At 43.2% G+C, this 23,911-nt stretch overlaps 1 protein-coding gene across 6 annotated transcripts in view; it reads right to left on the bottom strand.

The window, feature by feature from the left end:
• Nucleotides 1–1,194: 1,194 nt before the first annotated feature.
• LOC140582710 (uncharacterized) overlaps nucleotides 1,195–23,911 on the bottom strand; it is a 28,026-nt gene continuing 5,309 nt past the window's right edge. The window contains exons 4-10 of one of the 6 annotated variants that reach the window (XM_072706988.1): nucleotides 21,590–23,524; nucleotides 21,223–21,385; nucleotides 14,367–14,717; nucleotides 14,058–14,203; nucleotides 13,636–13,894; nucleotides 13,428–13,533; nucleotides 12,850–13,184 (exon numbers count right to left, since the gene is read on the bottom strand). In XM_072706988.1, coding sequence (XP_072563089.1) covers nucleotides 14,692–14,717; nucleotides 21,223–21,385; nucleotides 21,590–23,524 — 2,124 coding nt within the window. In that variant the 3' untranslated portion in view covers nucleotides 12,850–13,184; nucleotides 13,428–13,533; nucleotides 13,636–13,894; nucleotides 14,058–14,203; nucleotides 14,367–14,691. Of the gene's footprint in view, nucleotides 1,275–1,569; nucleotides 3,396–4,016; nucleotides 4,057–4,219; nucleotides 4,245–6,321; nucleotides 13,185–13,427; nucleotides 13,534–13,635; nucleotides 13,895–14,057; nucleotides 14,204–14,366; nucleotides 14,718–21,222; nucleotides 21,386–21,589; nucleotides 23,525–23,911 lie in introns of those variants that run through there. The other 5 variants (XM_072706987.1, XM_072706990.1, XM_072706992.1 and 2 more) reach the window with 5 other exon arrangements.

The raw sequence follows: 23,911 nt of genomic DNA, 5'->3' as shown, positions 1-23,911 counted from the left end.
TCAGCAGGGACGTCTTCAGTTCTTTGTAGTGGATTAATCCAATCATTGTTGAACTGTATATCACTGTAAAATTTGTTATGCTCTCTAAGATACATCAAGGCCTTCTTTATCTTTTCTGGGTGCACAAATTCATATTTGTAGTGTCCTTTGTAAGTTAACTTCCTCTTCAGCTTCACGCGAATCATAAGGTCATCGTTGTTCACTCTCGGTAAAGCTTGGGCTACATTTGGAACACTAGATGGGACGCAAGTCACCGGACCATGAACACCATTTTGTCCACCTTTTGGCAAAGACACAATCCTCATGAAAGGAATATGCATACCAATCAGATGCTGTTCTAGTGAATTTAAACATTGCAACTCAGTAGGGACTGGCTGTAAGGCTAGATTGTTTGTGACACTCTCAGCTGGAATTCTCCCATCATGAATCTTTCTGTGACATGTGTAGCAAATCCACAATGAACCTGCAGGGCCCCTCAGATCACTACAGTTTTCAGAACAGGCATCTACACATTTATGCAAATATGTATCTGTGATACACCGCGATGCCACTAAAGCAACCCCTTCTGATTTTCTCAAGTATTCATCTTTCCTGCATATGACAACTTGATGTTTAAACAGCATTCGATGACACACTGAACAAATGTACACAGGTCCTGTATTAATTTTCTCTCTAAACTGTTCAATCACATACCTAATATCCTTTCTTTTATCCTTCTCTTTCACCCGTTTTTCAATATTTCTGCTTTTTACTGCAGTAGCAAACTGGCTGTTTGTTTTGTATCTATCAATACTAGATTGCTTGACACGTTCCCTGTGTTCAATGTCTACGGCATATTTATTCACACTCGACTGCTTGAGACGTTCCCTGTATTCAATGTCTACAGCATATTTATTCACACCAGACTGCTTGACACACTCCCTGTGTTCAATGTCCACGGCATATTTATTCACACTCGACTGCTTGAGACGTTCCCTGTATTCAATGTCTACGGCATATTTATTCACACCCGACTGCTTGACATGTTCCCTGTGTTCAACGTCTGTGGCATATTTATTGACACTCGACTGTCTCACACATTGCCTATGATCAGCGTCTGTGGCATACTTACAGATGCTCGACTGCTTCACATGATCTCTGTACACTTCATTCTCACGGTAGCGCTTTGTGCTTCTCTCAAGTTGTTCCTCCTTGTACACCTTACTTACTTCATACCGTCTTTTCTGTCGTTCCAGTCTCCGACGACACGATGAAGGCACATCAGAAGTGGCTATCTGAGAGCAGGTCGCAGCACAACCATCAGCATCATGCCTTTTCACACAAGTTACAGCCTCATAATGTGACTCATTACAATGTTTCAGGTATATACCCGTCTGATCACTATCACAACCAAGACATGTGGAGTACTTTAACCATCTGTTATGAGAGTATGTGAAAATATGCACACCAAGCAGATTGGCAGCAGCTTGAATCTCTACCTCAGATGCCCAAGTACCAACGTACTTCATCCGTGATGCGGCAACATACTGAGTGACGGAAGAGTGACCTTCTCTCAGACAAGCGGCATACCTGGATTCATCTCTTAGTATGTGGGCAACAACAGCACACCTGATTTTCCTGTGTTCTCTCTCGCTTCCAGTTATAGCAAAAGCCACAGACCTGAAAAAGCAGTTACCATCACCAGTGATAGGCATCGTTCTGCAAGGATCACCCATTGGAAACTCTGCAGTCACGTCTACATGACCATGCTCGACGTACACCACACCTAGTTTACAGGACAGGCGTCTTTGCTGCTGCGTTGTCAAAGGACTGAAGGAAAACTGCTCACTGTGCAGCTCACCGATAAAGACCACATCAGCTTCATTACCAGCATAGACATCATCCTCACACGCTTCATCATCTGTCACATTCAGCCTTACCGTACCATATCCAGTCTCTGGTGTGCTGGTCAACTGGTCGAGTCTGGTGACTGATGAGTTACCTTCGGAATGCTGCTGTGCGATGCTTTCGGTGGGTACACTCACACTTACAGCTGTAATCTCAAACTGCTCCCCAGTTGCATCTAAAGACAGGCCCAGGATAGCAATGTGGTTCAACAAAGAGTCTAGGCTAGAGTGGTAAGCCAGTATGCTTCTGCCCGATGCTTCGCTTGCGCCATCTTCCCGTCGGGAATGCGAGTCGATCACCACATACCATGACCCTTGCTTAATGAGAGCACAGGTATTGACTTTTAGGGTAAAAAGACATGCATCAAACCGTGAGAATACTCTTCTTACCGCTTCATCAGTCGACATAAGAACATCACACATATCTCCATACTCACTCACACCAAATAATCCAACAAACATGTCATCGTGGTACTTTATTTGAAATGTATCACCATTCAATGAGTACTCTGTCGGTAGATCTCTGACAAACAGATACCCAGAAGCATCTCGAATTTTCCCAGCGTCTCTGATGGTACTGTAGAGGTCGTCTCCGTTCAGCAGCACTTGATCAATGTCTGTGACTGACCAGGTTAAAACATTTTTTATTTTACACGTTACTATAGCAATCAAACTATTAGCCACACACTGTTTGTTACCGTTGATTCCAAATCGTCGGTCTCCTTGATGAAATGAGCCTCTCACTGTAGGTGCCTGAGGAAAATGAGGGGATACAGGTACAATTACAGGGTTCACATGTTGTTGTTGACCCAGGATTGGGCAATGGTTTGGCAGTGCCAGGTTGCTTTTCAGTTCAAGCTCAGGTTCAAGTTCAAGCTCAGGTTCAAGTTCAAGTTCAAGATCAGGTTCAAGATCAGGTTCAAGATCAGGCTTATTCAAGTATTTGGGGTCAGTTTTTCCAGCCTTTCTTTTAGGAGGGGGCTGGAATGCCTCGTCCGTCGGTGCCTTTCCTTCACCGGGGGAAGGAGAAGACCTACAAAACTCGTCAACTGTCGTATAAATGGCACCCAGGGCGGGAACCCGGTGGTCATGGCTAGTCAGCAAAGTCGCAGTCATCACCATTTTGGTATTCCGAGAGGGGGGAAATGGGTTAACCCCGTCATCAGTCACAGCCATGACAGACACAGGCCGCGACTGTGCGGCCTGGTCAGGTTGTTGGTCGTGGCTCGTCCGCCGAGTCGCAGTCATCACCATTTTGGTATTCCGGTAGGGGGGAAATGGGTTAACCCCGTCATCAGTCCTAGCCACGACATTGATGGCAGCAGCAGCGGGGTCAGGCTGTTGGTTGTGGCTCGTCAGATTAGTCACGGTCAGCTCCATTTTGGGTCGGGGAAAAGGGCATACCCCGTCAACAGTCTCAGCCACAACATCGCTACAAGTAGCTAGACGCCTATCCATTAGCCTCTTCTTCGCTGCTGCTGAACGCCGGGATGCCTTGGTGCGAGGCATCTACAGATGAACAGGAGGCAGAAAAAAAAAATACAAGACACACCTCCTTCCAACTTTACTTTGCAGTCATGTCAAATGCATATACATGGATGCGTTTTGTCAGGAGCGGTTCCAATGGTGGTCTTGTGTGAGACTGTACACCAACAAAGTTCTGCCCTGTTTACACTCCTTAACCTATAATACATCTGTCTCACATGACTTGATTTTTTAAAACAGAGACAGAAAACACTACAACAGGTAATTCAAACTGCCAAACATCCATATCACACACATCAGCAAGTTTTGCCTCAACACCAAGTGACCTAAATGTTTCACATGTATGCCGATTTGTCCCGTCACTATAATAAAATTTATTGAAAGACCTACAGATTTCTCATCCCGTCGATACAAATACATTTTGGCTGCTTAACATTAGTATCGTGGCCATTTCTCATATTGTGTGACAGCTTCTCTGTCACTACACATCCAATGTCTACGCAACACACAAAGGCACAGCTGTTTCATGTTAAGCAGTAAGATAATTACCATTAGAATACTACGATTCTACTGCTATGGCAAATATATGCAGTAAAATAGTATGACATGAACAAGCAATGCAGGGTTCAAGTGCACAAAGCATACCTCCTATCACTTTGTCTTCGAGTCTAAGTCCACCAGAAATCTGCAGAGAAAAAAAGACAAGCAAGTTTCTTTGCGTCAACATTTCCCACCAGTCATCTTTATTGAAAACATGTAAACTTGATATGCCTTTTAAGGTCATTCAAGCTGATTGACCTAAGCTAAAACATAATTGGCGATAAAGACATCGGCTTCAAAATATTCACCTTTGATGCGACAGCTCTTCAAAGTCTACAAAGACAACATGCATCAGTTAATGACTGACGTACATTTATTGTACAAGCATTTCATTAGTATATGCAGCAGTGTGATAAGCTTCCCATACACATACAGAAACATTTTCCACTGTACCAATCATAGCAGTGTGGTTGGTATGAACTTTATCAACATGCATAACTAGTAATAAAAGTTTTAAAAAACGATAAATTAGGTTCTCACTAAGATCTAGCCACAGCAGTCAAATTAACAAAAGTCCAGTGAACAAACATGGCTGAGACGTTATGCAGCCACACAGATTTGTTTCACGCTGGTTAGGGCTGCACGATATTGCGAGGGGGGGAACACAATATTTATTCTTTCCACGATGTATATTGCAATATTACGATTAAAAAAAAAAAATCTAATTAGTTCAACAGCTCTTTTGGTATGATTAACCATTATAGAAAGATTTAACTGATTTTGCCCAATTATAATGGTAATAACCGAATCAGAACTAAAAGCGTGACCATTAAACTAAGGAAGCTTATTGCATATAGGAGTTAACATGAGTGACGAAATAGATCAAACAGAACATTTTAATGTCCAATTAAACCTTTTTATAGCCACGGTGAACATAATGGTCATTCCATGTCAGACTTTCTGACCTCATCGTCACGGATTTCAATGACACTTGGCATGGTGATTTGGTCAGATAATCAAGTCATGAAACTGAAATTGGGCATGTCTTCGATCAATATTGAGGGACAAAGTTTTAACTTTTCTCTCTGTATTGTGCATGGCGGAGTTCTGCTTTGATGTGCATGCACAGACACGTGCGCGGACATACAGGAGCACATTCCCACCACCGGACAGAGCGCACATTGGAAAATATGTTGCATCAACCACCTGAAAAGCAGACAAACATCTCATAAAATAAATGTTCTGGTGATTAGTTCAGTTGTTATATTGACTGCTGTCCATGAACACCATGAATCCTGACTGTGTTCCCCCCCCAAAAGCGATCAGCATTGTGAGGAATTGTGGTTTTGATACACATTTCAGAAAAGTAATCGTATCTCAGCAATAACTAAAAAACCAAATTTTCTGGAGATGTTCATGACGTTATGAGCTAACTGTAGTAAAAAAAAAAAATCATCAATTTTGAAATAGAAATTCAACACCAAAAAAACCTAACATTTTAATCAGTTATTACATAGCAATTATTCATATGTGGATGGCATAGAAATTTGTTCAATCTATAGAGCTGGACAATAGCTTTAAAACAATGAGTACTATTTCTGTGCAGCTTACATTAAGGTAAATATACACAGTCATACTGGGTCCCCCGTAAAAAAAAAGTTAAAACTGTTTGCTTAAATCTCCCTCTGTCTGATCTAAGACACGCTTAATTTCAGTTTCACGAGTTACTCATCTGACCAAATCAGCATTCATTATAATCTGTGATGAGGTGGTCCAAAACTGATGATTTGACATGGAATCTCCTATAATCATGCATGTGTCACTAATGTTAGTGAAACAGCTGGATCAGTCTTTCAATCAAGGAAACCAACTAGCAAAAGTACAAGACAAACCAAGCAATTTAGCCAAGTAGTGGGAGCCTTTCATTAAAGTAGTTATCGCTAATAGGAATACATAAATGGTGACCACCTAATCCATGTCAGGAGAGAAACTAGGAGCTAATTCAGGTTTTAAAAACTACTTTAATGAAAAGCTCCCCCTACTCGGCTAAATTGTTTGGTTTGTCTTGTACTTTTACTAGTTGGTTTCCTTGATTGAGAGACTCATCCAGCTGTTTCACTTTAACATTAGTGACACATGCATGATTATACGAGACTGACCAATCAACACAGCAAGAACTCGGTGCTTAAATTAATTCCAGGTATTTTTAATTGAAATGGTTAGAATGGTAGTTTGCAAATCCTGTCATAGCTCATACATGTCCCTCATAACATGGATTGGGTGGTCACCCTAACCACTGAACTCAAAAGATAGCTAAAACAACTTACAACAAGGTAATCTAAAAGCAGAATACACGATACCACCAACAAACAAGTAATAGATAGACCGTTACATTAATACACAGGCTTACCTATTCAGTAGTAAAATGCAGAGGATTAGCCTCCCTAGTGCACAGGCCAGGGCATAGTCACTTCCACGTAAAAATAGTCCCTCTCGTTACAACTAATGAAGTTAGTTGTTTACGCTAAATTCTACAAACTTTCTACAAACACACAGCAACAAACCATCAACAAACAAGTAAAAGCAGATTTGGCTGACAACATAACCAAACTCTTTAAGACACAAAACTAGTAAATTACTACTGCGACACTGACTAACCACTATAACAGTAATGCTTTGCACACCGTTATGCTTTAAATTTGTGATTAAGACCGTATATGCAAACATGCTTAGAAAAAACAAGACACCTAAAATGGCTGCCACAGCCCTTCGTGGTGCATTTAACACCACAGAAACAAACGCTTACGTTAGTGCTCAAACAATATTGCCTAAGACTGAACTAAAAATATTTTTTTTAAAAAAACCTTACCACAAAATAAACCACCTACAATTATAAAACAGCAAAGTGTCAACAGAATAATAAAAACATAACATTACAAATATGAAGCGTCTTACCTGTTGCAAGGCCAGAAGTCAAATGCAAGGCAGGAGCCTTCCTATGACTGAGACCTGGGAGTGGTCACGTACGTCAGCCAATCAAAACCGTAAAAACAGCTCCCGGCCTCTTTGTCAACCTACCTCAGCGAAACCAAGAAACAAAATGGCTGCCGCTACAACGCCTCTTTACGGCTATTATGAATTAATGCTTAATCAGCTTACCACTTTATGAAGTTATTTCTTTACGCTAAATTATACACAGCTAACTCTTCAAACATACAGCAGCAAACCTTCAACATAGAAGTAAAAACAAATTTCACTGACAAAAAACTTAACCAAACTCTTAAAATGTAAAGTAGTAAATTACTACTGTGACAATGACCAATTAGTATAACAGTAATCCTTTGCACCCCGTAACGCTTTATTTAATGTTAAAAATTAATATCAAATTTTAATAACACAGAAGCATTTCAAGCATCAGCTGCCTCTTTCAAAAGACCGTTTTCATAGACGTCGACATGAAACATACATCGCCTGTAGAAACTTTAGTGAATGAATCTTGTGAAAATGTTCTATCGGCAGCCCGATGTGCACGGCGTACTCTCCGTAAGGCAAGTCGAGGGAGGCGTAAAGGCGCTTTCCCCACGAGGATCAACGAAGCTTCAATTATTATTAATTTAGACAGGCTCAGGTACTGCACCGGATAGTTTTTCATTGTGTCCGACATCGACTGACCTGTTATGCCAAAACTAAAACAATCTACATCGTAATTTCTACCTACTACTTAGACCATCTCACCCAAAACCAGTCCTGCTCTGTCCTACATCTCCTATCCCGTTAGACCTACGCTCAATCTGCATCCTGTAATGGCAGTCTAATTCTGTCTGACTATCTACTACCCTGGCCGCCGGTTCTCTGCCGTTTTTCCTCTGTTGTCCTACCTGTCCTACCTGTCCTACCTGTCTGATTGTCCTCAGCTTTGGACCCTTTCGTAACTGCCTGCAGTTTCTAGTTTTTATTATTTTTCTTCCCTAAAACTGAATGCCCAGCCTAAACCGTAAGTCCTAGGCCGACCAAATTTGGTAGGATGATTGGTATTCCTACCCACTACTCAGTTTGTCCGACCCGTCCGACTCAGCCAAAGGGGGGCGCCGTAGCGCCCCCCAACACGTTTCGGTCGATATCTCCTGTCCTGTTTGTCCTAAAATCGAAATTGTTTTTTCTGCTGATACAGACAGCCATGCTGTACCAAATAGTCAATTGGACCATGAAGCTCCGCCTACTTAGATTTTTTGCTAATTTGCATATTTTGCAAATACTACTTATCTCTTAAAGTCATAGCTTGTCCTACCAAATCAGACAAATGAGGTGTCAAACGAATCAGAACTCTGAGCTGATCAAGAATCATCCACAAATTTCAGACTTTTCTATGTCCTACGGCCATTAGCCACGCCCAAACAATGTCCAAATTTGACCAGTTGTGGTCTGACTGCTATAACTTGGCCGTGCCTTGGCCTACCTTGTCCAAATTTGAAATCTTACCTCCCTACACCATTGTGGGGACACGGTCCAAGGCGGGCCGCATTTTGTCCCTAGGGGGCGCTACAACTAAAAACTGCCAATATCTTCTGACTGCCTTGGCCAATCCAACTGAAATTTGGAAGGTATGTACTAGGACGCAGCCTGAGGTCAGTCACGTACAATGGTAGTCATGAGTCCTGAAACAGTGGCCGCCATCGGCCAATCAAAATCAAGCAGCAATTTGACTGGCTTAATGATGACCAATCCAAATCAAATTTAACTGGTACATTTGTCCTCTGACCCTTAGCCCACCCTGTAAAGGACATCTCATTAGGCCAGATGTGGGCGTGACAGCACCCCCATCTGCATTTCTGCCTATTTCTCCAGAACTGCCAAGCCTACACTTAAATTTTATTGACAGTCCAATTTACTATGTCCTGAAGAACCCAACTGCATATAGAACTTGGTTCTCCATCTTTGCGTTTTTACATGATTTATATTTCTCTGAAAACAGGTCATTTCATTCACCTCCTAGGATTTTCACCACACCTACATAAGTCTGTTGTCATTTAAATCAAGAGACAGTCCTTTTAAAGACTTAGGGAAAAAACATAAACTTTCAGTAAGTTACGGCCACCAGGCACACCCTGACTGTACTGCTGCCTTTCCCGTTTCGATCAGACAGCTATATCTTAGGGATGCTTCAGCCAATCATTACCAAATATCTCTCATTAATAAAGGGCTGTACCGCAGAGAAACCCTCCAAATTTCGTGTCGATCGGTCAAATGGGTGTGCTACTTCAACTGTCTATATGTGTCTAAGACTAACCTATGCTCATTGAGCTAAAATGAGTTAGCAGATCAGGTAGGAAGGTATCTACTGATCTCACCCGTTTTGACCACAGCAACGGGTGGCTCAGTGAGCTAAACTTGTATGCTTGTAATCAGAGGGTCGCAGGTTCGAACCCAGCTTCAGTGGATACTCGAGCTAGGCAGCCCGATGTGCACAGCATACCCTCCGTGAAGTGAGCTGGGGAGACGTGAAGCCGTTTTCCCCGCGATGATCAATGAAGCTTATATTATTGTTAATTTAGATGTGCTCAGGCACTACTTCAGAGGGTTGAACAATAATTATTTTTCTTCCCTAAAACTGAATGCCCAGCCTAAACTGAGAGTCCTAGACTGACCACATTTGGCAACAAGATTCCTATTCCTACCCACTACTCAATCCCACTGACCCGTCCCAGTCAGTCAGATGGGGGCGCTACAGCACCCCGATTTGCATTTCTGCCTATATCTCCAGACCTGTCAAGCCTACAGTTGAAATTTATTGCCAGTCCAATTCACTATGTCCTGACGAATCAAACTGCATATAGATCTTGGTTCTACATCTTTGCCTTCTTGCATGATTTACAGATGTTTTGAAAACAGGTTTTTTTGTTAACCTCCTAGGATTTTCGCCTAACATCCATAAATCTGGTGTCATTCAAATCAGGAGACAGTCCTTTTAAAGATTTACAGAAAAATCTTAAACTTTCGGTAAGATACAGCCACCAGCCACACCCTGACTGTACTGATGTCTTGCCCATTTCAATCAGCCAGCTATATCTCAGGGATGCTTCAGCCAATCATTAGAAAATTTGGCTCACTGATGTAGGACTGTACCCCAGAGAGACCCTCCAAATTTCGTGTCAATCGGTCAATCAGGAGTGCTACGCCACTGTCTATATACATCTAAGACCCACCTAGGCTCATTGAGGTAAAATGAGTTTCCAGATCAGGTAGGAAGGTGTCCAGCGATCTCTCACATTTTACCAACAGCAGCGGGTGGCTCAGTGGGCTAAACTTGTATGCTTGTAATCAGAGGGTCGCAGGTTCGAACCCAGCTTCGGTGGGTACTCGAGCTAGGCAGCCCGATGTGCACAGCATACCCTCCGTGAAGTGAGCTGGGGAGACGTAAAGGCGCTTTCCCCACGCGGGTCAATGAAGCTTATATTATTGTTAATTAAGACCTGCTCAGGCACTACTCCAGAGGGTTGAACAATAATTATTTTTCTTCCCTAAAACTGAATGCCCAGCCTAAACCGTAAGTCCTAGGCCGACCAAATTTGGCAGTAAGATTCCTATTGCTACCCACTACTCAGCCTCTCCGACCCATCCCAGTCAGTCAAAGGGGGGCGCCGTTGCGCCCCACAACACGTTTTGGTCGATATATCTTGTCCTACTTGTCCTACACTTAAATTTTATTTAAAGTTCAATTCACTTTGTCGTGCCAAATCCAGTAATATATATAACTTGGTTATCGATCTTTGTGTTTTTGCATGATTTATATTTGTCTGACTAAAGGACATTTTGTTACCTTCGTTGGATTTTCGCCTAAACTACTTAAATCTAGTGTCATTCAAATCAGGAGACAGTCCTTTTAAAGATTTAGAGAAAAAAACTTAAACTTTCGGTAAGGTACGGCCAAAAGCCACACCAAGACCCTACTGGTGCCACGTCCATTTCAATCAGAAAGCTATATCTCAGGCATGCTTCAACCAATCATTACCAAATTTGTGGTTCTATTGTACGGCTGTAACCCAGAGAGACCATCCGAATTTTGTGTCAATCGGTCAAACGGGAGCGCTGCAGCCACTGTTTATATATGTCTAAGACCTGCCTTGGCTAATTCAGCTGAAATGTCCTTATTTCTCATAAAACCTTCAAAGAATTATCTTTCTCTACATCTGCCTCCAGGTTTTTAATTTAGTGTAATTATGCTGCCATTTCACTCTTAGAAATTTATCAGACTTCAATGATGCTTTAGCTTGTGTGGACTAGAACAATTTCAATGTTTCAATAAATTGGCCAGCAGGTGGAGTCAGTGCTCCATTAACCAGTGCCATTCAGTACTTTCAGGCCTTCTCATGTCTAAATGAACAGCCTAGAAAAAAAACAAAGTATGATATTATTACTGTTGCATGCAGCAGTTTCCCAGCTTGGCACTGTTGTTAAGAATATGCAACACAGCCTATGTTCACACAGTCAGTACAAGCAAACTTTAACTTGTAAGTAAACTTTCCACATCAGGTATGAAGGCGCCTATTTCTACCAACTACTCAGACCATCAGACCCAAACCAAACATTCAGTTAGGCTCAGGTACTCCACCACACAATCTCCATCCTCATTCCTACCTACTCCTCAGACTATCACACCCAAACCAGACATTCAGTCAGGCTCAGATACTGCACCACACAGTTCTACATTATTTCCTACTACCTTCTACTGACCTGTTAGACCAAGACTCAACAATCTCCATCCTGTTTTCTACCTACTAGTCAGAGCATCAGACCCAAACCAGACATTCCGTTGGACTGCATGACACCACAGATGTCTACATATGGTCCTATATCTCCTGACTAGATACGCCTAGACTTAATCTCCATTCTGTCCCAGAAGTGCATAGTATTGTTTAACTTTTCCATACATTGGCAAGTGGCTCAGACGTGTAGTCAGCAATCCATTTTTTGTGCTTTCAAAAATGCCATTCTATAGACTTTCCTTTTGATTTTTTCTACTATAAATGTAGGTTTGTTTTTTAACATGATGCATCACAAGTGACTCAGATGCATGTGCTCTGTTCCATCTCTTCCATGAAGTCCTTCAAGATGTACAGGCAGTGCAATTAATCCTGGGATTTTGTTTGAATGATATAGTTTTGGCTCTTGGTAGTCTTACACTACATCACCGTGTCCGCTATCATTTTTAAACATAGGACTACTGCTGCATACTTGGGCTACTTTTGCTAATGGGACTAGTCACCCTGAAACACCAGACTGCAAGCATATTGCAGGCTAGTATAAGTTGCAGCTACTTACCATCAAATGTCATTATAGTCCAGTGGGTCTTTTTCTTAATGTTGATCATAGCATTGAAATACTTGTCATATGTGAATCACCTTACTATGTATGCATGTTGAAATGGAACCAGACTGGACCTACCCTAGTTGAAAAGCATTCTCAGTTTCATACTGTAGGTGTACTCATCATGCTTAAGAATGACAACAATAATACTTATCATACTTATTCTTTATGAAAGGCAAGCCACATAACACATAATAAACATCTGAAAATTTCAAGAGACTACATCAGTCTTACAAATTCATGCTTGTGCTATTGTTTGTGGGGTCTCCTGAGGTACATCATAGTCACAACAGTGGATGCAGCACAGCTGACATAATATTCCATGTATGATGATAAAATCATTACTAAATGAACAGTTTACAAATAAAGTGCAATTGTGCCATTCTGCAACATGGTGACGTACTTCCGAATATACAAGCGACCTTACTACACGTTAGTGCAAGTAAACACAGGAATTCTGCAATATGTCCCGAAGTAGAAACATCTTAGGAGACATGACTAATGCTTTGGTATTGCAGAGTAAAAGTGAAAAGAAATAAATGAATACACAATGAAACAGATATAAAATAGATGGAACATTAACATGAAACATTGATAGATAAATTATTTAAAAAATGACACTACAAATGATACAATACACATTGAAATTGTAATATTGTCTCGCAATATTTCATAGTCTCAAAGCGCTTTACGGCATCCCTGCCCAAAGCCCACAGTGAGCAAGCCAGAGGCAACAGTGGCAAGGAAAAACTCCCTAGAAGGAAGAAACCTTAGGAGGAGCCAGACTCAGAGGCGGAGCCCATGCTCCTGGGGCTGGCAGGGAAAGTCAGTCATAATTCACATTTTCCCAGTCTTCACATTTGAGATGCAAGCAGAGGGCAGGCAGTTGATGGTAGGCAAGTGCTGGAGCTGTGCCAGATGGTGGGGCAAACAGTAGTATGGCAGCAGGGCAGAGGGGGAAGACATCACAGGCAGAAGGGCAGAAGAATAGAAGCACAAGAAATAAAACTGGCACACCATAGCAAGAAACATACAGGAGCAATGATGCATTATAAACAAGGTAGCCTGGGCATCATTCTATAATGTTTGTAGATTATGTGTGGCAAGGTTCACTATGGGTATCAGTGCTCAATTGAGGAGGTTTGTGCGCACTGCACACTAGGCCTGAGTCCTCCACACACGGCTTGGCTTATTGGCAGAAAGGGCGAAGGGAGACTTGATGCAGTGGCCATGGGGTCAGTGACATCGACAGCAGGCACTGGAAAAAACAGGAAACATGCATGTCAGTGAACAAGAGACTGACAGTTGCAAAGTCAGACTACTTCAGAGAAGTAGCAGCCTTGGAACGAGGAAAACTCACAAGGGCAAGCTATCTTCTGGTCAGGTAGCAGGGAGTGCGATGTGTTACAGGAACTTCATGTAGTGGGCATGGAGTCAGCAACATCAGTAGCACGCGAAGTGAAACTGACTCAGAAAGAACAGTGGATAATGCAGTAGCCTATAGGCTGCATAGACAGACGATCGGCAGCAGGCAGAGATGGAGATATGAAACCGACATTTATACAAAGGTCCCTTGGGTTGATATTCATGGTGGTAGATGATGATTTTGCAATAGTGACCTGAGGAGATTCATACAAGTCGTCAGGTTAAACATCTGGAACGCCAGGACATACCAGATGATTTTGACAATGTTCAGCTGGCTAATGTCTCAGGTTTTGTACCATGAACTGTGGTGGAATACCTAAGACAATGACGGTAAGGGAGACACTGTGAATCATGCACCTTTGCTATGCCCACATGGTCATGCACAGCCACTGCGTCTAGATGAATATTGTTGGCGACAAACTGCCCAGCTTTTCCAGTTTCTTCCTCGCACATCCATATGTACGACTGCATTCCATGTTACTTGCTTGTAGCTTTATCATCAACTGTAGTAGAACAGAACCACACACAAAATGAAGTCCAGCCTAGAGACTGCATCACATACTTTATGACAATACAGGAAAAGCAGACCTACATCCAATGTTTCCTTCCATTAGTCTGAAACTTTTCTGTAAGACACTACACAGACAGATGACTATAAGGGCTTACCGTGGCCTACAGATGTCTGTGGCCGTTTGCCCTTGAGGGCTCCAGACAAGGTTTGCCTTATTAGCACAAGGGGTGAAGGTAATCTTCAGGTGGTGGCCATGGGGTGAGTGATGTAAACAGCAGGCACTGGAAAAAGAGAAAAACCAGAAATTTGCATGTCAGGCAAATATTAACAGTGGCCAAGTAAAAGTGCCTCAAAGAGGAAGAAACCTTCGGAAGAGGCAAACTCACATGTCCAGCCCAGCATACTCTGGCCAGGTTGCAGGCAGTATGATGCATTACTGTCCCAATCTGATGCCATAACAAGTGCAGGGGGTGATCTGGCTTAGGGTGGGGAGCATACACAGACGGCTGGTGGCAGGCAGAGGTGGACATAGGTAGGGAACATGTATGCAAACGTGCACACAAGGTCCCTTAGCTTGATCCTCAGAGTGCCACATGATAATTGTACATTGGTAGTGTTGGGTAATTAGTAGGAAGAGAGACTACAAATAAACAAAAAAGGTTTGAACAAAAATGGTTGCGGCTGGGGCTGGATCGGGGGGACGAGGAATACTACATTACATTTATGTTGGAGGTCGGAACTGGAAATGTCAGGCTGCTTTACACATAAAACTTTGTAGTGACCACAGATAAGTTGAGAAGTGACAGAGCCCACAGATAAGTTGTGCATGTTATCACTTCCAGCTTCAGTCCTCAGAAAATGACACAGAAACAGTGGTCCGATGGCAAATGGAACGCACTATGAGAGGGGTGTCAAACTCTAGTCCTGGAGGGCTGGAGCTCTGTCTAGCTTAGTTGTTTCTGTTCCACCAGAAATGAGTTAAAGAGTGACGTGTTAATTAGCACAAGGAGTTGAATCAGGTGTGTTAAATGAGAGGAAACTCAAAAACGTGCAGGGCTTCGGCCCTCCAGGACTGGACTTTGACACCCCTGCACTAGAAGATTAACACAAATGACGATGCCCCCCCAGACCCAGCCCCCTAACCTCACCACTGTGCCAGCCACCCCAAGCTTAGGCCCAGCCCCAGTAGAACCCTCTCCATAAAACTCAGTCCATCACAAATTTTATTATCAGTTTGCATACAATTTCACAGACAATGTAGGACAACACATTCATGGTGGCTAAAATATGTTGGCATTACAGAAACACAGATACCGTTTTTGACAATGTCCTTTGCATACACATGATCAATCAAAGTGCCGTTCCCAGTGGTCGCGTCTTTCACAAGTTGAGCATACCCATGTTCCTCCATAAAAGTGGTGATTGTACTTCCCGTGAAAAGATTTTCATTAAAATCTCCCATGATGATTTTCCCTCCATCCATGCTGTCCATGCGAGCGATCAGCCACATGAGATTCTTCTGAAAGATTGACACAGTATACGAGGGCGGTCTGTATAGTACCGAGACTGTTGTTTTCAGTAGGCCCACATTGAACTGGAGACACTCAATGTTGACACACTGCAAATCAACAATGCTACAGTTGGTATGTTCTTTATAATACACACCCACACCACCATGCTGTTGGTTCTTCAGTTCGGCAAAGATTGAATCATCACCATCGTACGCGAGATGTCTCCGTTTCCCATAGAATGAAAATCCATTCAGGTGTATCTCTTCTGTGTCTTCCTTTAACCACGTCTCTGTCAAGCAGATGATATCGGCTTTCATATACCTTCCGTCTTGCTTTATGTCATCCAGGTGACATGCGAGTCCTTGAACATTGTGGAGGAGAATTCTGCATAATGATGGCACTTCTGTGACAGGTTCAATAAAAGCAGGCATGCTTTGCATTGCACTCTCAATGTCCTGTTTTGCGTATATAACACTTTCCTTGAAGTCTTCTATTATGAGGCCTTCCAGAGAAGTCACACGGCTTAACGCTACGTATGCCTGTCCAGCTGCAAATATCTTCTTCAGTGATACAACAGCCTTATCCACAGTCAGACCTTGTACTTTGTGTACTGTGCAAGCCCATGCTAATCTCAATGGAAACTGACGTCGTGCTGCACCGCTGTTACCCACTCTCTCCTCCTCTGGTTTGATTCGTGTCGCTCTGTCCAAACCTTTGATTAAGCACGGCTTCTTTGCTCTGAGTGACTTACCAGCTGCTTCATTGTCAAACGTGACGTATATTTCGAATGGGAAATCGTCCTCAGTACCAAAGCACACCTCACTTACCGTACCAAATGCACCATTTACCAGGCCGTCTGAAACGTCGATGTTTTTCAGTAGCATTACCCGTGCATGAACACCTACGTGAAGTGTTTCTGACAGACACGTCTTGTAAACTTGTGCGTGATGTCCAGCTTTCCTTTGCAGTCGGCCAGTTGCAGCGACCCTTTCAAAGTCCTGAGCGTGAATGATGACAGGATCTGAGCATACCTTCTGCAGCATGCGATGGTTATGCAGATCTGCTTCATAATTAGTCGCATAGATATGAAGGGCAGTACTGTCTTGTCCTTGGTCTGTCACCCGTCGTTTCAGCATAGCAATGTCTTCCTCTAGCATTGCATCACCCCTTTTGCGTTTCCTTAGCCGATTCAGCAACTGTGCAAAATCCAAATCTTTCTGTCTCATGATGTCCGTCAGCTCCACTAAAGCAAAATGATTCTGCCATAGATTGACACCTTTAGTCTCAGTATACAAAGGTTTCCCTTTCACGGGACAAAGCTGGTAGAAATCTCCAACGGCAACTATTGAGACGTTACCAAAGGCAGAATAATCTCCAGTTTGCTTGATTTGTCTCAATCTGCCATGAATATATGAAAGCAGTTTGTGATCGACCATTGAAATCTCATCTATAATCAATATCTGCAGGTTTCCCAGTTCAGCTCTCAATGAATTTATCTTCTCATCTCCAAGTGGTTGATAAGGCAGCTTCACATCTGTCGCAATGTGGAAACAGGCGTGTATCGTCGCAGCACTGATGTTGTAGGCACTAACCCCAGTCGGAGCAGTCAGCAACACATGCCTCTCATCCGGGTTATCTGACAACTTTGACAAGATACGAGATGCCTCATAATGTACTGCTTTGATCAAGACAGACTTGCCCACACCTCCAGGTCCAGATATAAATACATGAAATGGTTCTGGATTTTCACCACGTGTCTTCTGTAAACACCAGCTTCTTATTTTGTAAAAGATCTCAGACTGCTTCTTGTTCAGTGAGCGAAGCAAAGCCAGCGCTTCCTGCCTTGACATACCACAAGGATTGTCCTGGAACATATGGCGACCCGGTCTCGGTAACAAATCTGGTATCTCATCACGGTGTTCGCTCATTTCTGGCGTTACACTGGATTTGCTGGCGAGGCACTCCAACCGTTCACTTTCAGTCTCTGGACAGATCAGTGCCCATGCATCTTCCATTACACCATGCAACTGTAGATCTTCCTCAGCTTTGTCTATCACATCCGCTTCCTTTTCAAAACTTGCCATATTTGAGTCGACGACCCGTTTCACCGAATGTAATTCATTACCGAAAAACTTCACAAAGCCAGTCTCGTAGAAGTCCTGGTAACTGCCAAAAGGAGGTGGTTTTAGTTGGCCATCAAAATAATGTGGTAGGAACAGCTGCAAAATGCTTTGATGGTATTTTTCTAGGTCCTTTGTGGGCGAAAACCTAGCATACCGAACAACAGCTGCATCTGTGCGTGTCCTTTTCTTCACGAATCCTAATTTCCTGTCCAACTCTATACTGCCAGCAGACGAGCTCTCAGATTTTGATAAAATTCTGTATTCAGAAGCAAATCTCGCCAGGCACATTTCTGAAAAGTCTTCTGTTTTTGGTCTGCCTTTATATCTGTCAGTGATACTGTTCATCCAAATGTTCTGCTCATCCTCCTCCTCACACTCTGCCTTCTTCCGTATGACATGTAGTGGAAGACTCATTCTCACCGTATGCTCTCCAGTTGGGATAAACTGCACTTTGCGTGATCCCTCTTTCAACCTCATGTTAGTCAGACGATACACACTTTCCTGAGCTGAAACTTCACGATTATGCAGAAACACACTGCCCAGTTGTCGAAGAGCTTCTTTCGCATCAAGGTTGCCTTGCTGGGAGGCCTCTTTCTGAGCATTTGCCAGGAGCAGTCCCATCTCTCTCTCAGCTTTGGAAATGTAGGAGATGATGTATACAATACATGAATATGCATCAACCACAAACTGAATGTCCATGTTTGCATTCCAACATCGTAGAAGGTCTCTGTTATATTGGTTCACCCAGACTTCACATGGTCTTCTCTTCAGAACGATGCTAGTGTTCTTTGTTAGTCTCGAGTAAGCGGCTTCAAATACTTCTTGATTTAGATGAATTGCATCAAACAAAGAATCAACAGAGTCATAGTTGGCCTCAGTGTTCAGCAGAGCATGCTTCACTTTCTTCATGATGGCCGCTGCTACTTCTTTTTTGAGGTGTTTTCCATCTGTCTCAGCATTTCCAAGTTTGTGTGATGACAGAAATGTCCTGTTACTTGGTGGACGTGGGAAATTAAATCTACAAGTTGTCCCTTTTTTCTTGCATGTTTTCGAGTGTCTCTTACTATGTTGCTGTACACTGCATACGATTTCATGCATTTCATCATCATCCTCGGGCATTTCACATGTCACATACCGATCAATGAAAGCTGCTACTTCGTCGTCCTCACCTTTACCAACCTTTGGTGCATCTTCCACCCAGAACAAACAGTGAGTGTGAGGTGATCCCCGTTGCTGAAATTCTACTCTGTAGAAGTAGTCAACTATTTTGCCGATGGGTTGCGCTTCTGACATGATCACATCTTTCAGGAAGCAGTGAAATCGATGATCAAACATTCTAGCAGCCGTCACGGGATTATTCTTCAACAGGGCACATCTTTCTGACCACTGTAGCTTGGCGCTTTGTGCATCAATACCATCTTGTTTGAAGATTGCTGTCATTAGTTCCGTCCAGCGTAAATCGGCAGAGGAAAAGGAGCAAAACCATGTGGGAATACCAAGCTGTCTCACCATCGCAAACAAATCTTTCTGAACACTTTGCCAAAAAACAGGGGTGCCTCTGATGGGTCTCAGAAATTTGTAGCCTTCATCAAAATTCAACATCCTTCGTAGAGACTCCGCGTTTGTCAAAGTTTCTGACGTGATGGTGCCTTTGTCCCAGACATCATACCCTTTTCTCACAGCAATGGACACATTTGACACAACTTGCTGAAGCTCAGACAAATACTGCCCATAAAAAATATAGTCCAAGTTTTTTGCAAAACGTCCATCTGCATTAAGGATCCTTGTATTTAAATATCTAGACAATGTCAGTTTCTCATTCCTCCTCTCGTGAAAAGTGCCTGTGGCTTTTGGGAAAAGGACTGGAAAACATTTAGCCTCATTAGACTCATCAGTCAAAAGCCTCACTGGATTGTTTCCTTCTGCTGGTGCCATAGCCATTATTCCGTCAAAGTGCTGATCCAGGATCTCTTGTGCTATGTCAACAGGTTGAAGGCACGTATCCATATACATGCCATGTTGTTGTCTATCATGCAGAGTTTCATCCATGTCCTCATCTTCCATGTTATTTTCAGCAGGCTCTTCATCATGTATGTCACTTACATCAGCAGGGATTTCTTCAGTTCTCTGCAGTGGATTAATCCAATCATTGTTGAACTGTATATCACTGTAAAATTTGTTATGCTCTCTGAGATACATCAAGGCCTTCTTTATCTTTTCTGGGTGCACAAATTCATATTTGTAGTGTCCTTTGTAAGTTAACTTCCTCTTCAGCTTCACGCGAATCATAAGGTCATCGTTGTTCACTCTCGGTAAAGCTTGGGCTACATTTGGAACGCTAGATGGGACGCAAGTCACCGGACCATGAACACCATTTTGTCCACCTTTTGGCAAAGACACAATCCTCATGAAAGGAATATGCATACCAATCAGATGCTGTTCTAGTGAATTTAAACATTGCAACTCAGTAGGGACTGGCTGTAAGGCTAGATTGTTTGTGACACTCTCAGCTGGAATTCTCCCATCATGAATCTTTCTGTGACATGTGTAGCAAATCCACAATGAACCTGCAGGGCCCCTCAGATCACTACAGTTTTCAGAACAGGCATCTACACATTTATGCAAGTATGTATCTGTGATACACCGCGATGCCACTAAAGCAACCCCTTCTGATTTTCTCAAGTATTCATCTTTCCTGCATATGACAACTTGATGTTTAAACAGCATTCGATGACACACTGAACAAATGTACACAGGTCCTGTATTAATTTTCTCTCTAAACTGTTCAATCACATACCGAATATCCTTTCTTTTATCCTTCTCTTTCACCCGTTTTTCAATATTTCTGCTTTTTACTGCAGTAGCAAACTGGCTGTTTGTTTTGTATCTATCAATACTAGATTGCTTGACACATTCCCTGTGTTCAATGTCTATGGCATATTTATTGACACTCGCCTGCTTGACACGCTCCCTGTGTTCAATGTCCACAGCATATTTATTCACACCAGACTGCTTGAGACGTTCCCTGTATTCAATGTCTACAGTATATTTATTCACACCAGACTGCTTGACACGTTCCCTGTGTTCAATGTCTACGGCATATTTATTGACACTCGCCTGCTTGACACGCTCCCTGTGTTCAATGTCCACAGCATATTTATTCACACTCGCCTGCTTGACACGCTCCCTGTGTTCAATGTCCACAGCATATTTATTCACACCAGACTGCTTGAGACGTTCCCTGTATTCAATGTCTACGGCATATTTATTCACACCCGACTGCTTGACACGTTCCCTGTGTTCAACGTCTGTGGCATATTTATTGACACTCGACTGTCTCACACATTGCCTATGATCAGCGTCTGTGGCATACTTACAGATGCTTGACTGCTTCACATGATCTCTGTACACTTCATTCTCACGGTAGCGCTTTGTGCTTCTCTCAAGTTGTTCCTCCTTGTACACCTTACTTACTTCATACCGTCTTTTCTGTCGTTCCAGTCTCCGACGACACGATGAAGGCACATCAGAAGTGGCAATCTGAGAGCAGGTCGCAGCACAATCATCAGCATCATGCCTTTTCACACAAGTTACAGCCTCATAATGTGACTCATTACAATGTTTCAGGTATATACCCGTCTGATCACTATCACAACCAAGACACGTGGAGTACTTTAACCATCTGTCATTAGAGTATGTGAAAATATGCACACCAAGCAGATTGGCAGCAGCTTGAATCTCTACCTCAGATGCCCAAGTACCAACGTACTTCATCCGTGATGCGGCAACATACTGAGTGACAGAAGAGTGACCTTCTCTCAGACAAGCGGCATACCTGGATTCATCTCTTAGTATGTGGGCAACAACAGCACACCTGATTTTCCTGTGTTCTCTCTCGCTTCCAGTTATAGCAAAAGCCACAGACCTGAAAAAGCAGTTACCATCACCAGTGATAGGCATCGTTCTGCAAGGATCACCCATTGGAAACTCTGCAGTCACGTCTACATGACCATGCTCGACGTACACCACACCTAGTTTACAGGACAGGCGTCTTTGCTGCTGCGTTGTCAAAGGACTGAAGGAAAACTGCTCACTGTGCAGCTCACTGATAAAGACCACATCAGCTTCATTACCAGCATAGACATCATCCTCACGCGCTTCATCATCTGTCACATTCAGCCTTACCGTACCATATCCAGTCTCTGGTGTGCTGGTCAACTGGTTGAGTCTGGTGACTGATGAGTTACCTTCGGAATGCTGCTGTGCGATGCTTTCGGTGGATACACTCACACTTACAGCTGTAATCTCAAACTGCTCCCCTTTTGCATCTAAAGACAGGCCTAGGATAGCAATGTGGTTCAACAGAGAGTCTAGGCTAGAGTGGTAAGCCAGTATGCTTCTGCCCGATGCTTCGCTTGCGCCATCTTCCCGTCGGGAATGCGAGTCGATCACCACATACCATGACCCTTGCTTAATGAGAGCACAGGTATTGACTTTTATGGTAAAAAGACATGCATCAAACCGTGAGAATACTCTTCTTACCGCTTCATCAGCCGACATAAGAACATCACTGATATCTCCATACTCACTCACACCAAACAATCCAACAAACATGTCATCGTGGTACTTTATTTGAAATGTATCACCATTCAATGAGTACTCTGTCGGTAGATCTCTGACAAACAGATACCCAGAAGCATCTCGAATTTTCCCAGCATCTCTGATGGTACTGTAGAGGTCGTCTCCGTTCAGCAGCACTTGATCAATGTCTGTGACTGACCAGGTTAAAACATTTTTTATTTTACACGTTACTATAGCAATCAAACTATTAGCCACACACTGTTTGTTACCGTTGATTCCAAATCGTCGGTCTCCTTGATGGAATGAGCCTCTCACTGTAGGTGCCTGAGGAAAATGAGGGGATACAGGTACAATTACAGGGTTCACATGTTGTTGCTGACCCAGGATTGGGCAATGGTTTGGCAGTGCCTGGTTGCTTTTCAGTTCAAGTTCAAGCTCAGGTTCAAGTTCAAGCTCAGGTTCAGGTTCAAGCTCAGGTTCAGGTTCAAGATCAGGTTCAAGATCAGGTTCAAGATCAGGCTCATTCAAGTATTTGGGGTCAGTTTTTCCAGCCTTTCTTTTAGGAGGGGGCTGGAATGCCTCGTCCGTCGGTGCCTTTCCTTCACCGGGGGAAGGACAAGACCTACAAAACTCGTCAACTGTCGTATAAATGGCACCCAGGGCGGGAACCCGGTGGTCATGGCTAGTCGGCAAAGTCGCAGTCATCACCATTTTGGTATTCCGAGAGGGGGGAAATGGGTTAACCCCGTCATCAGTCACAGCCATGACAGACACAGGCCGCGACTGTGCGGCCTGGTCAGGTTGTTGGTCGTGGCTCGTCCGCTGAGTCGCAGTCATCACCATTTTGGTATTCCGGTAGGGGGGAAATGGGTTAACCCCGTCATCAGTCCTAGCCACGACATGGATGGCAGCAGCAGCGGGGTCAGGCTGTTGGTTGTGGCTCGTCAGATTAGTCACGGTCAGCTCCATTTTGGGTCGGGGAAAAGGGCATACCCCGTCAACAGTCTCAGCCACAACATCGCTACAAGTAGCTAGACGCCTATCCATTAGCCTCTTCTTCGCTGCTGCTGAACGCCGGGACGCCTTAGTGCGAGGCATCTGCAGATGAATAGGGGGAAGAAAAAAAAAGAAAAAATACAAGGCACACCTCCTTCCAACTTTACTTTGCAGTCATACTGTCAAATGCATATATATGGATGTGTTTTGTTAGGAGCGGTTCCAGTGGTGGTCGTCTGTGAGACTGTACACCAACAACGTTCTGCCCTGTTTACACTGCATATCCTATAATACATTTGTGTCACATGACTTGATTTTTTAAAACAGAGACAGAAAACTCTACAACTTAACAGGGAAGTCACACTGCCAAACATCCTTATCACACACATCAGCAAGTTTTGCCTCAACACTAAGTGACCTAAATGTTTATCGCGTATGATGATTTGTCCCGTCACTAATAGAATTTATTGAAAGACCTAGATTCCTCAT

The sequence above is a fragment of the Paramormyrops kingsleyae genome, chromosome 25 (assembly GCF_048594095.1).
Source record: "Paramormyrops kingsleyae isolate MSU_618 chromosome 25, PKINGS_0.4, whole genome shotgun sequence".
Classification (NCBI taxonomy): domain Eukaryota; kingdom Metazoa; phylum Chordata; class Actinopteri; order Osteoglossiformes; family Mormyridae; genus Paramormyrops; species Paramormyrops kingsleyae.
Note: the sequence above shows the minus strand (reverse complement) of the source record. Positions and strands in the feature narration are given on the sequence as shown.